The sequence below is a fragment of the Natrix helvetica genome (genome assembly GCF_964273705.1).
Source record: "Natrix helvetica genome assembly, chromosome: 1".
Taxonomy (NCBI): domain Eukaryota; kingdom Metazoa; phylum Chordata; class Lepidosauria; order Squamata; family Natricidae; genus Natrix; species Natrix helvetica.
The window spans coordinates 14,676,803-14,691,082 of NC_138548.1; the positions used below are offsets into that span (position 1 = coordinate 14,676,803).

The 14,280-nt window shown below is 43.4% G+C and overlaps 1 protein-coding gene across 10 annotated transcripts in view; it reads left to right on the forward strand.

Annotated features, from left to right (window-relative positions):
• GATAD2A (GATA zinc finger domain containing 2A) overlaps nt 1-11,634 on the forward strand; it is a 125,405-nt gene extending 113,771 nt beyond the window's left edge. For 9 of the 10 annotated variants that reach the window (XM_081958972.1, XM_081958977.1, XM_081958973.1 and 6 more), the window contains 4 exons: nt 1,213-1,495; nt 5,057-5,349; nt 7,036-7,219; nt 10,057-11,634. In XM_081958972.1, coding sequence (XP_081815098.1) covers nt 1,213-1,495; nt 5,057-5,349; nt 7,036-7,219; nt 10,057-10,190 — 894 coding nt within the window. In that variant the 3' untranslated portion in view covers nt 10,191-11,634. The remainder of the gene's footprint in view (nt 1-1,212; nt 1,496-5,056; nt 5,350-7,035; nt 7,220-10,056) is intronic. The other variant, XM_081958978.1, reaches the window with a different exon arrangement.
• Nucleotides 11,635-14,280: the final 2,646 nt, after the last annotated feature.

Below are 14,280 nucleotides of genomic sequence, written 5' to 3' on the forward strand. Positions count from 1 at the left end.
TGAGAAGCATGCATGCCTTTCTTGTTTCTATACAGATAGTCCTCGACTTACAACCATTTGTTTAATGACCATTCAAAGTTACAACGGTTCTGGCCAGTTCTCAATTTATGACCATTGAAGAATCCCAACAGTCACATGATCAAACTTAAGGTGCTTAGCAACTGGCATGTATTCACGATGGTTGCAGCATCCCAAGGCCCTGAGATTGTCACCTTCAACCTTCCTAGGGCGCTTCTGACAAGCAACGTCAACGTGGAAAGCCAGATTCACTTTAAAAACCATAGCGAAAAGGTCATAAAGCAGAGCGTGATGACTCACTTAACAATTGTCTGGCTTAGCAATGGAAATGTTGGGCTCAGTTGTGGTCGTATGTCAAGGACTACCTGTAGGAAGATGCTTGTAGGGTAGTGGTCTAGTTTTATCTCCTTCCTATTTTCTATAGCTATAGAGTGGACTGATAGACTGATTCTGTTGTGAATATGAGGGATAGTCCCTTCCCTAAAACTCTCTTTTTATGAGTTTATAATCCATTAATGGGGATTCAGTGGCTAAGACGCTTAGCTTGTCGATCAGAAAGGTCGGCAGTTCGACGGTTCGAATCCCTAGTGTAATGGAGTGAGCTCCCGTTACTTGTCCCAGCTTCTGCCAACCTAGGAGTTTGAAAGCATGTAAAAAATGCAAGTAGAAAAATAGGAACCACCTTTGGTGGGAAGGTAACAGCGTTCCGTGCGCCTTCGGCATTTAGTCATGCCAGCCACATGACCATGGAGACGTCTTCAGACAGCGCTGGCTCTTCGGCTTTGAAACGGATGGTCGTAACTCATTTTTTTCAATCCTGTTGTAACTTCAAACGGTCATTAAATGAACTATTGTAAGTTGAGGACTACCTATAGCAGGGGTGTCCAAACTTGGGAACTTTAAGACTTGTGGACTTCAACTCCCAGAATTCTCCAGCTGGCTGGGGAATTCTGGGAGTTGAAGTCCACAAGTCTTAAAGTTCCCAAGTTTGGACACCCCTGACCTATAGTTTCGAACGAGCCAGATTTTCCATTCATGACTTAGGTCTCCGCTTGTAGGCAGGAAGTCTCAAATTCCGTTTCCTCCGCTGAGCCGATTCCCAGTTTATGCATAGATCTCTGCTTTCTTTTGAGTAGCGCGTGGTGGGATTGGACGATTATAAGAAAGACCCACACACACTTTCTTGTTTCCCAGGCCTCCCCGACTTCATTGAAAGGTGCAGCTGGGACGTCCGCCCAGGTGAACGCGTCGACCGCCACCAGCGTTGCTTCCATCGTCAACTCGAACGACTCTCCTGCCAGTCGGCAAGCAGCTGCTAAGTTGGCCTTGCGGAAACAGCTGGAGAAAACCCTGCTGGAAATTCCTCCACCCAAACCTCCGGCTCCTGAAATGAACTTCCTGCCCAGTGCAGCTAATAATGAGTTCATCTACCTGGTTGGCTTGGAGGAAGTGGTGCAGAACCTACTAGAAGCTCAAGGTGAGGAGGAGGAGGAGCTGTTAAGGGGCCAAACTTTGAAGCCTTCAAACTTAGAACTCTGGGAACTGTAGTCTTTGCACCATTGGAGGCCGCCAGGAGCAGCGATGGCGAACCTTTTTGTTGTTGGGTGGCAAAAATGCGAGGATGCATGCGCGATAGCACACGTGCTTGCCGGCACCCATAATGCAAAGTGTGCCTGCATATGTGCGCATATATGCACCTCCCCATGCATGCCGCACTGCTCACCTTCAAGCTGAGGTTGGTATTTCCTCTGGGGGGGCTGGTTTTTCGCCCTCCCCAGGCTCTGGAGGCTTTCCTAAAGCTTGGGGAGGGTGAAAACAGCCTACCCTGACACACACACACCCCGGAAGGTCAAAAATCAGCTGGCTGGCACATGCATGCGTGCTGGAGCTGACAGCTCGCGGGCCTGCGGATATGGCTCCTGTGGCATGCCTGCCATAGATTCACCATCCCAGGCCTAGAGAGAAACAAAGCTGAGATTTACGTTGCTTAGAGTTGTCAGTTGTTGGCTGGACTTCAGTTCCCACCATGCTTGATTTTTAGTCATGTTGAGTAGAGGTTGATAGAACTTTAGACCAACAGCGTTTCTGGGGGACTCTAGGATGGGAAAAGCTATTTTAAGAGTACCTTAACTGTCTGCTCTCAATAAAGCTAAGATTTTCACCTCCATTGCTTAATGTAAACCGGGGGGGGGGGGGGGGGGATATACAGTAGTGGCCAAAATTGTGGAAACCTTTTGGGGAAAGTGTATTTTCTAAAACTAGCTAATAACACCACTTTTTTGGGAGTAGTACCATAAAATTATATATCAATGGAAAGATAATTTAATCAAGAATGTAATGCAATAACCTTTGTGAAGGATTTGCTATTAGAATAGCAGTTATAAAGAAGAAAATTAAAACAAGATATACAAAAATTATCACCATATAAGAAACGAGATATACAAAAATTATCACCATGACAGTTAATACTTTGGGTAACCTTTAGCATGAATTACGGCCTTACAGCGTCTTCCCATGGAGTGAACCAAGTCTTTAGTTCTGCAGCTGTTATAATATGAAACCGATATTGAGTGATTGCTTCTATTAACTGGGTTTTATTGCTGAGTCACTTCTGACTAACATGTTTCCTTAGTCAGCTCCATAGATTTTCAACTGGGTTAAGGTTTGGGCTATTCCCAAGCCATTCCAGCAGTGGAATATGATTATTTAAATATGAGCCAGTAGTGTGCAGCAGCTGCCAAAAAAGCCAACACAGTTCTAGGCTGCATCACCAGAGGGATAGAATCAAGATCACGTGATGTGTTAATACCACTTTATAATGCCTTTGTAAGACCACACTTGGAATACTGCATTCAGTTTTGGTCGCCACGATGTAAAAAAGATGTGGAGACTCTAGAAAGAGTGCAGAGAAGAGCAACAAAGATGATTAGGGGACTGGAGGCTAAAACATATGAAGAACGGTTGCAGGAACTGGGTATGTTTAGCTTAAGAGAAAGAAGGACTAGGGGAGACATGATAGCAGTCTTCCAATATCTCAGGGGTTGCCACAAAGAAGAGGGAGTCAAGCTATTCTCCAAGGCACCTGAGGGTAGAACAAGAAGCAATGGGTGGAAACTAATCAAGGAGAGAAGCAACTTAGAACTGAGGAGAAACTTCCTGACAGTTAGAACAATTAATCAGTGGAACAGAAGTTGCCTCCAGAAGTTGTGAATGCCCCAACACTGGAAGTCTTTAAGAAGATGTTGGATAGCTATTTGTCTGAAACGGTATAGGGTTTCCTGCCTAGGCAGGGGGTTGGACTAGAAGACCTCCAAGGTCCCTTCCAACTCTACTATTGTAAATTGTAAAATCTTGAAACTCCCCCCCAAAAAAGTGGTGTTATTAACCATCAACCCTCAAAAATACACTTTTCCCAAAAGGTTTCCACAATTTTGACCACTACTACACATATGTAACAGAGAGAAGATGGGTTGGCATTGTTTTATTATTGGCTGTTTGTTTATTCAATAGATTTTTATCCGGCCTTATTACTTTATAAATAACCCAAGGTGGTGGACATACCTAATACTCTTCCTCTCCTATTTTCCCCACAACAACTCTTGTGAAGTGGGTTGGGCTGAGAGAGAAACCTGCTGGGCCTGTTGCCAAAGGGACTAGAACTCACAGTCTCCTGGTTTCTAGGGCAGCACCTTAACCACTACACCAAACTGGCTCTCATGTTGTACGTTGGCTTTATGTCCCCCCTGTCCTATGAAGAGTTTAGGGCAGTATACATAATAGAAACTTTTCAAATGACATCCCCAGAACAATCCTGCGAAGTAGGTTGGGCTGACAGATAATAACCAACTCAAAGTCACTCTCTTGCTGAGAATGGGCTTGAATCTCCTTAACCTGAGTTCACTGCCCTAACCACACTATTGACAAGGTATGAAATCGTGTTGAAGTCTTACCTTGCCACCCCTTTTCTGCTTTTGCATGCAAACCATCACAGGTTCAATCTATGGCCTCCCCAAGGGCAGAGTTGAGAGAATTCCCCTCTCTGTCCAAGAGCCACTGCTGTGTAGAGGACCATGGGAAGCTGCTTTGGGGGTTAAATCAGTTCATGCCCATTCTTCAGTAAGAGATGTCAGAGTGACAGGTACCTCCAGGCTGAGACCCAAAGACATGGAATCATCCCAAACAGGAAATCGAGTGGTATCTTGGTACTCAGCTGCTTTGAAACTCATCGAATTTGGTAATCAAAGCATTTTGACAGGAAAATTTTATCCCGGTATGTCTCATTTGTTTGGTACTTAATGCACAAGATAGAATTTGTTGGTGTCGGCTGCCTTGTGACTCAGTAATTATTCCTTATGGAAAAAAAATTGGTACTCATCGTGCCTCCTGAAGCCAATTAATGATGGGTACCAAGGTACCACTGTACATCAGTCTCCATCATGCTGAATTCTTTCAAATAGAAGCCTCAAGCTACCTCTGACTTGGGGAACCATTCTGTAGAGATCAACTCTAGTTGCTGTTTTAGAACTTTTCTTTGTAAATCTCTGTTGCTTCCGGGCTGTCTCTCAGTCTTCTAAAACTTAAGTCCTGTCCATTGCACTGTTGAATTGGCTTGGCTCAGTGGCTAAGACGCTGAGCTTGTCGATCAGAAAGTTCGGCAGTTCGAATCCCTAGCACTGTGTAATGGAATGAGCTCCCATTACTTTTCTCTGCCAACCTAGCAGTTCGAAAGCATGTAAAAAAATGCAGGTAGAAAAATAGGAACCCCCTTTGGTGGGAAGGTAACAGCGTTCTGTGCACCTTCGGCATTTAGTCATGCTGGCCACATGACCACGGAGACGTCTTCGGACAGCGCTGGCTCTTCAGCTTTGAAACGGAGATGAGCACCGCCCCCTAGAGTCGGGAATGACTAGCACATATGTCCGAGGGGAACTTTTACCTTTACCTATTCTTCCATTTCTTGCTAGCTTTTTCCTGGCCTTCTTAAGAACCCCAGCTAGAGGTCAGAAGTCCTTGGTTGATCCTTCTGTCTCTTGCGCAGGTAAAGTCTCCGTCAGCCCCTCCTCGCAGGAGCCCTACACCTGCGTCCAGTGCAAGACGGACTTCACCTGCCGCTGGAGGGAGGAGAAGAGCGGCTCCATCATGTGCGAGACGTGCATGTCCTCCAATCAGAAGAAGGCGCTGAAGGCCGAGCACACGAGCCGGCTGAAGGCTGCCTTTGTGAAGGCCTTGCAACAGGAGCAGGAGATAGAGCAGCGGATATTGCAACAGGCCGCCTCCCCCATTCAGAGCAAGCCAGAACAGATCGCTCAGCAGCATCACTCGCTCAAGCAGGTAAGCATCTTTTGGCTTGCTTTCTCAAGCTTACAGGCTGAAGAAGAAGTCCTCACGGTACTGGTGGATACAGGTAATCCTCGACTTACATGAGCCCTGGTGGCGCTGTGGTTGGAATGCAGTACTGCAGGCTACTTCTGCTGACTGCCGGCAGTTTGAATCTCACCTAGAATAAATAAAGACGCACAACTGAACCTCTTAACACTTTTCCAAAAGTTGGCACAAAAATAATTTGGAATGTAATACGAAAGGGGTGATTAAAAACATGAAGACTTCTTCTGTACTTATTTAATGTGATTCTTCTGCTACAACTCCCCACCACGCTATTCTAAAAGCAGGTTCAATCCTCACTCACTCCCCAGTTGTATGTCCACAGCCCACTGGTCACATGAAAACAAAACTAACACAACTAATTCACTTTTTCCCTGCTTGGGCACAGGAGTTAAAGAACACATAACTGTTCTGACCCCTCCCCCCCCCTCTCCCCCCAACACGCCTGTGAATAAACCAGAACACAGGCTTGGCTGTTTGCCACTGTTTAATTACTGAGATAACGAATCCTTTGGCTGAGGGCCCAGACAACTCACGTTCAATAGAGTAGCTCTGCAGCAACCCAGATAATTCAAATGAAGCAACGCAGATAGTCCAAAAAAACAGACACGGCTAGAATACACAGATTTTCTTCACTACTAATTTGAACGGTTGTTTCCTGCAAATGTCCCCTCCCAACACCTCACCTATAATCTCTCTTGGGAGGGGCCAATCCACAACCACCTGTACTTAATCATCTTCTGTGAGTCTTGCTATGGAGTTGCTGCTTCCGTTTCTCAGCCCTTCTCAATCTAGCATCAGGGACAAACTGCCTTTGATCCTCCCCACTGTTCCATGCCTCAGACGCCTCCTGGTGGCCAACCAGCCTCTCTGGTCCCTGCTCTGAGTCTGAACCCTGCACAGGGTCCTCCACATCGTCCAAGGCAGACTCATATGGTTCCTCGCTATCCAAGTCCATCAGCAGCTCAACCGGATCCTGCTGGGCCACAACACACAACTAAGATGATTAAAGGCCTGGAGACAAAAACATATAAAGAATGGTTGCAGGAATTGGGTATGGCAAGTATAGAGAAAAGAAGAAATGCATGTGACATGATAGCAGTGTTCCAATATCTAAGGGGCTGCCACAAAGAAGAGGGGTCAATCTTTTCTCCAAAACACCTGGAGGCAGAACCAGAAGCAATGGATGGAAACTAATCAAGAGAAGCAACCAGGAATTAAGGAGAAACTTCTTAACAGTGAGAATAATTAACCAGTGAAACAGCTTGCCTTCAGAAGTTATGGTTGCTTCAACACTGGAAGTTTTTAAGAAGAGATTGGACAACTATTTGTCTAAAATGGTATAAAGTCTCCTGCTTGGACTACATGACCTTCAAGGTCCCTTCCAACTCTATTCTGATCAGACCAGTGTTTTCCAAGCTTAGGAACTTTTGAGATGGAACTAGGAACTCCTAGAATTTCCCACCTCACACAGCTTCAACTCTGGAAGTTGAAGTCCACATACCTCAAAAGTTCCCAAGTTTGGGAAACAACTGCTCCATGTGATTCCAAGAATGTGATTCTACTCTGGCCTCCTTTCCAGCACTTGAATTTTTCATGGTTTATTTTCTCTTCCTTGTCTTGATCCCTGTTCAGGCCTCCAGCCAGCTGCCCCGAAGTGCCAGCACCCCCCGTGGAGTCTTGCATGCATTTAGCCAGTCGCCCAAGTTGCAGAACGCCTCCGGTGTGGCCGTACTTGGTGGCAGGCAAGGTAAGCGTGCTCAGAGACCCATCGGCAAAGGAGGTGCTTACACTTGGAAGAAGACACCCGTCAACGCAGGTAGATGACTCGCTCTCGAGACTTCTTGTCTTTTTATCGCCGCTGGCCGCGCTCCCTTGTCCGGCCAGCATTCTTTCTGAAAGGAAAAAATAAAATAAAATCTCTGGGTGAAAAGGCTGTTTCTATTTATTTCTCTTCCTTTCTTTTGATTGCATTCACTCTTTCAAAGCAATCTAAGTGTGCTAAGGCCTCCCTCCACTGTTGTGAAATATTAAAGGTAGTCCTCCACTTACCACCACAATTGAGCCCAAAATTTCTCTTGCGAAGCGGGACGTTCGTCGAAGTGGGGTTTTGTCTCACTTTACGACCTTTCGTGCCACAGTTGTTAAATGGAAATCATTGCAATTGTTAAGTTAGTAACCCACGGTGGTTAAAGTGAATACGGCTTCCCCGTTGACTTTGCTGGTTCAGAAGGTCACAAAAGCGGATCATGTGATCCCAGGACACTGCAACCGTCATAAACGCGAGTCGGTTGCCAAGTGTCTGAATTTTGATCACGTGACTGTGGGGATGCTGCAACGGTCGTAGGGATGAAAAACTATCATAAGTCCCTTTTTTCAGTGATGCTGTAATGTTGAACGATCGCTAAATGAACTGTTATAAGTCGAGGACTACCTGTATATCAATTATGAGCCAATCCCCATGACTTCCTTGAAAAGGGATATGGGGAAATACCAGTGTCCTTTGGATGACCCTCTTAGAGCTACGAATTATAAAATCTTGGTCTATTTAATTTATATTGCTTGTTCTTAAAAGCCTAAAAGCCCAGAAGTGGTATATTTTTCTAGTTTCTTCTGACAACAACGAAACCCACTCTGCGGTCATGCGATGAAATCCCCTCTCTTATTTTGAGATGGGGGAGAGGGCAATTGAAGAAACTGATCAGATTTCATTATTATTATTATTATTATTATTATTATCATCATCATCATCATCATTTAAATTTATTACAGGTAGTCCTTGACCTATGACCAAAATTGAGCCCAAAAGAAATTTTGTCCCTTTCTTGCCACGGTTGTTAAGCGAATCATTGCATTTGTTAAGTTATTAACATGGTTGTTAAGTGAATCTGGCTTCCCCATTGATTTTGCTTGTCAGAAGGGTTGCCAAAGGAGATCACATGACCCCAGGGCCCTGCAACCGTCATAAATATCAAATCAGTTGCCAAGCATCTGAGTTTTGATAATTTAACCATGGGGCTGCTGCAACATTCTTGAAAGTGTGAAAAATGGTCATAAGTCCCTTTTTTCAGTGTTGTAACTTTGAACGGTCACTAAATGAGTTGTAAGTTGAGGACTACCGGTATGTTTAATATTTTGTATGTCAGCACCACAATTGCAACAAGAGTAATCTTTCCATCCCCATAGGCTAAGTGATGGCAGACGTTAAACAAGTCATCATGTGACTAGGTCTAATTTGATGGCTATTCTTACGGTGGTCATTCAGCGAACCATGCGGTTGTTTAGTGAATCGCGCTCTTATTAAATAAATCAGGCTTCCTCAATTAACTTTGCTTGTCAGAAGCCAGCCGGGATGGTTACCAATTGCAATTAAGTGACCGCCAGTTGCTGCAAACGGTGATAAATGCGAGCTGGGTGTGCCGAGTGCCCGAATTGCGATCATGTGACCACCAGGGTGGTGCGACAGTTAGAAGACGGTCGTAAGTCATTTTCCGTGACTTCGAACAGTTGTTAAACAAAATGTTCATAAGTCAAAGATTACCTGCATCTAATGGCAGGTATGTGTTCGGTGCTCATGGGTGTCTGTTTTTGCTTTGGGCTTTTCTTTACCTCTGTGTGTCTGTCTATAGTTTGCAAAATACAATTAATCAAACTGTGTTTTTTTTTAAGATTTCCCCAAGAATACTTCTCTCTCACCCTAATTCTATGCTGGCTTTGTCCCCAGATGGGGGATGCCTTTTCCCAGTCTGGCTGTGTTGTCAATATTATTGAGAATGCAGTTCCTCGTGGGAATTTTAAGACATGCCCGTTTTGATACATCTGAGAAAAGCCAGAAAGGGGAGAGAGTGCCTAGATCAACATTTCTTAATCTTGGCAGCTTGAAGATGGGTGGACTTCAACTCCCAGAATTCCCCAGCAAGCATGGCTGGCTATGTTGTGGCTGGCCAGTGGAGCTGGCTGCAGATTCAGGCAGTAAGGAAGTTGGGGAGGAACATGGGCCAGTCCTGGAGTCTGGGGAAGGCTCTGATGAGGGCTCTATGTTGGAGGCAGAGAGAGGGCCAGAGCCATCCGACAGTTATCAACTGCCCTCAGAGTCGGAGATCAGTGGAGCAGAAGAACAGCTGGAGCCTGTTCCCAGTGTGCGCATGCACAGAGTTGCCAGACGAAGGGAACAGCTAAAGAACAGGGGTCGACTTGGGAGTAAGGCCACAGGTAGACAATGAATAGCCCCTCCCAGAGGAAATAAAATAGGAGTGAAAGGGGAGTGGAGTTTGCAGGAGACAATTAGTTTGCTTAATTGGTTCATGACTCTCCGAGACTCCTTGCCAGGTTTTGCAGATATCGGCCTGTCAGCTTTCCAAGCCAGATAAGGTCTGTGACTGTGAGTATAAATCCTTCCTTGAAAAACTCTGCTGGATGTGAATGAGGAGAATTCACAGTAAATTAATAAAGGAGCTTTTTGTTGGGACAAGGAGTTTGCTTCATGCTCTTGGGAAGCCTCGGTCAGAACAGGCTGGGGAATTCTGGGAGTTGAAGTCCACCCATCTTCAAGCTGCTAAAGTTGAGAAACGCTGCCCTAGACATTATTAGAAGGGGAAAGCTGTCTCTCCCTTTAAGAGTTCATTTCAACACACCCTTTGTGTTCCTTTTCTCCAGGAGGGACGTTGAACTTTGTTAACCCTGGTCTCACCGTGCACAAAACCACCTCCTCGGCCGTAGATCGCCAGCGCGAATATCTCTTGGATATGATTCCTCCGCGGTCCATCCCTCAATCGGCTACATGGAAATAACGCAAAAACCTCCGCCCCGAGTGGAAGACTTCAAAAAAAAATAATTTTTTTTTGTCTATTACACCTTCTTGGGTTTTTTCCCCCTTCTTCTTCTCCTTTTGATTCTGCCATCCTTCCCTCCGAAATCTCTCCACACAGTGGAAAAGCCGCTTTCAAGTCTAACTGGATCTGCCTGCGGGGTTTGCCGGAAAGTATTTTTTACATATATATATATATATGTAATATATATATATATATATATATTGCGCCAGTCCCCCATCAAGGGCTACTTTGCTTCCTGCTGGATAGAATGGACGCTCGAAAGGGTGGTAATGAACGTTTAGGCTACCGAGTTCTTGCAAACTTCTTTTTTTTTTTTTTTTTGGCTAAGACCATCCCCGAGGAGAATCTCAATTTAATATTATTGTTTTCTCTGTGTATTTTGTCTCTTTAGTTTGGGGGTTATTATTATTTTCTCTCTCTCTTTTTTTGGATCAGCACTAGTATGGAACCAGGACTCTTGTGCAAGAGATTTGATGGCTCAATTGCTTCCGGTCTCGGTCCCTTCCCTTCTTACATGCCATCTCTTTTTTTGTTTAGTTTACCTTAGCTGAATTTTACTTTGGTTGTTCATACAGTGGGCCTTTGTGACCAACGCTGTACTTCACCCATTCATAGAAAGCAGAAGTGGGACCTGGCAACATTGGCGGGGGGAGGGAAAAAAACCCCAGAAATCTGGAGTGGTTTCTTCACGGCCTTGTTTTCTCTAAACCCCACTGTAATTCCTGAGGAGGCTCTATTCCAAAAAGATAAACAGCAGGAGCTTGGTGTTTAGTTTGGAGGTTTCATTTTGTTCTCTTTTTAACCCAGTAATAACTTATATTACGAGCAAATGCAGACAGACTTGCCACCGCCGGAAGAAATGGAGCAACCGAACACAGGATGTGCATCTTCTCGTTTTGGGGGGGGGGGTTTCTTTCTTTTTTTTTTTTTTAATAAATAGAATCTTGTTTCAGACAGATGTTCCGCTCTGGACCTTTGCTGGCTTAAAGAATTACTGGACAGTTTATATAAAAGAGCTCTCTACTGAATCTCCTCAATCTGAAACGAATGAACAGGCTGTCGTTTTTTTTGTGTTGTTTTTTTTAAAAAAAAAAATAGAAAAATATGGAAAAAATAAGTCTGATGCTCCCAAAGAGAAAAAGTGAACTGTGTGGAGATGAATATTTTTTTCCCTACAAAAAAAAAAGCAGCATCTGATTGAATCTGCCTTCCCCCTTTTCATTTTTTTTCTAGAAAGGTTTTTACTTGGCTGTCTTAAGAACAGTGTGCAATTTAGTCACGTGGAGCAGAAGGGACCAGAGAAGTACATTTTTTTTGTGTTAAAAAAAAAAAGAAATAAATAAAAACAACACCACAAGACATAAGTCCACAATCTCTCTTGCTACCAGTTGTTTTGGGGGGGGGGGGGGGGGAAACAGCCTTGCCATTGGGGAACCATTATATTACTGGTGCCCTCCATACAATGTTGGACTGAGCTCCCATAATTCCCAGCCAGGGGCACAAGTAGAGGGTGCCTAGTGTAGGGAAAAAAAAAAAACACAGGGTCTCCGGCTTTATAAGCACAACATTAAGTGCAAAAATCGGTTGTCTCTGGTAATGTTCAATCCCACCCTTAGAAATGTAACTGATTTTTACTACTAGCATCTTGACCAGAGGTCTCCAAACTTAGGCACTTTTAAGACTTGTGGACTTCAACTCCCAGAATTCCTCAGCCAGCAAAGAATTCTGGGAGTTGAAGTCCACAAGTCTTAAAGTGGCCAAGTTTGGAGACCACTGATCTTGACTAATGTTGGCTTTAAACCGCACTTCCTCTTCCCCTGGCCCCCTGCCAAATTCAGTGAAATAGGGGGGGGGGGAGGGAATGTCTTAGTCTTATTTTTCCCCTTTGATGCCTTTTTTTTTTTTTTTTTTGATAGTAGAGGCAGAAGTACAGACCTTTCTATACCTATTCATACTAGCGTATTGGTACTAGATCTAGTGCTGATATAAGAGTTTGTTGCAAAAAAAATTATATATAAATAAATGCATATATAAATATAAATATATATAAATATATATATAAGACTATATAAAAAGCAGGGTGGGAGGGGATTAATACTGTGCAGGCGAACCTTTTTGGGGGTCTGGTATTTTGTTAGCTACAAGTGAGATGCCTAATTTAAGAACAGACCTACCAATGTTACTGTATCAGGAAGGGCTCCCGTTCCAATGACAGCTCTTGCATTTTAATAAAAAGTTCCTCCTAATGCCCCCTTTTTTCCTTTTCTGTAAGCTTGAGAATATTTAGATATAATGTTTTAAAGTTCTGGTGGGTAGCAAGCATTATAGGGTTTTAATTTTTATTTTTTTGTACACAGTTCACCTGAATTTCAGTGTTTGTGGTGGGGTCCGCTTTTGTTTGTACATCAAAACTATTGCTTTATTCTCCATCATCACCTCTGTTTGAATTTACTGGGCTTTAAAAGCATTCTTGTTGATTTTCTACCCAAAGTTAAGATACCTTAATACCGTTGTTTTCTCTCTCTCTCTCTCTCTCTCTCCCCCTCTCCCTCTCCCTCTCCCTCTCTCTCTCTCTCTCTCTTGCACTTCAGTTCCATATAGAAGTTTGCACCAGTATAAACAATTGGAGTTCCATTCTCCTAAAGAACCTATCTCATTTCCAGATTAACCCCAAGACTTCTCTGATGGGTCAAGTAGACTTAAAACTGGTATGAAGCTGTAGTGTAGACATAACTGTTCAATTTCTCTGGTGTTTTTTCCCCCCACATTTGCATCATTGGGTCTGCCTTAGATCAGATGTGAATCGAGGTTTGCATTTCTGAAATTCTAGCCTTGCTTTTTGCGTAGGAGCTGGATTAACTTACAAATCAGGAAGGATAGGTTTGTCCACATGAAATTTTAAAGCTGGAGCAGTTTGACCAACAGTTGTGAACCTGTGTTTCCAAAAGCCATTTCTTTTTTTAAAAGATGAAAACCCCCAAGCCGTGTCAGAAATCTCTTTTTGATCGGGGTTGGAATTGTCCAGGAAATTTTGGAGGTCCAGAAAAATAAATCTTTTAACTTGAAGCAATTCCTGTGTTGGATCTTTTAAGCCTCGGGTTGAATTACCAGACTTTGAATACGTCATCATTTGGGGGATTAGAACTTCAATATCACTCAAATGGGCATCAAAAGATGTTTTAGGTGTTCTAGAAAACAAGCAATATCCTCCTGGGATGATGCCTAAGAAAAAGACTTGGATATTCATTTGATGTTGAGGAAAATTGAAATATAGCTGCATACAATAAGCAAAGCTTTCTGATATTCTCTTACGCATTAACAGAGGTAAACATAACAGTGGTGTCAAAACTGTCCTCATCATTATTTCTTCTGATTCCTCTTCATCTGCAATTCATTTACTTGCTAGGAAGAGAAACATTAATGTAGTTTTGCAAATGACACAAGTGTGTTTGTATGTGCACTCCTGTCTGAAAATGGACTAGGATGGAAAGCAGAGAATAGAAGTGTCTGAAAAGTCATAATAAAAAGACTCTAATTGCATCCAAGATCAAAATCTCTGGAGCACAACAACTGCACTAAATGGATTAAAAGCCTGCATACTTTTGTCATCAGATCCTTTTTATTTCACAGCTTTCATTGTGAGCCACTCAAGAGATATATTCCTAAGGTGGGCAGCCATATAAATCTTTTAAATAAATAAATAACCTTAGCTTGCAATGGAAAAACTTCATGTGCCATGCAATGCGAGCATTTGCAGCAGCAGGTGTTCTTAATACACTAAATTGAGTGAGCTGCTAGCCTGCCACTTTGCTCATGTTGTAAACATAAAACAATTATGTAAACAAGGTTGGAAGTGAAGCCTGCCTTGAGATTTTCATATTTTTCCCTGAGATTTGGAAATTATTTCAAAGGTTCCTCCAGTTACCATGTAGCAAAATGAGTGGCTAATAACGTTTTTACAAATAAATGAATAAAAAGTTGAGAACACCTGCTTTAGAGTTACCTTTGAGAGAAAACGGGAAATAATTTTGGTGAAGAATTAGGCATT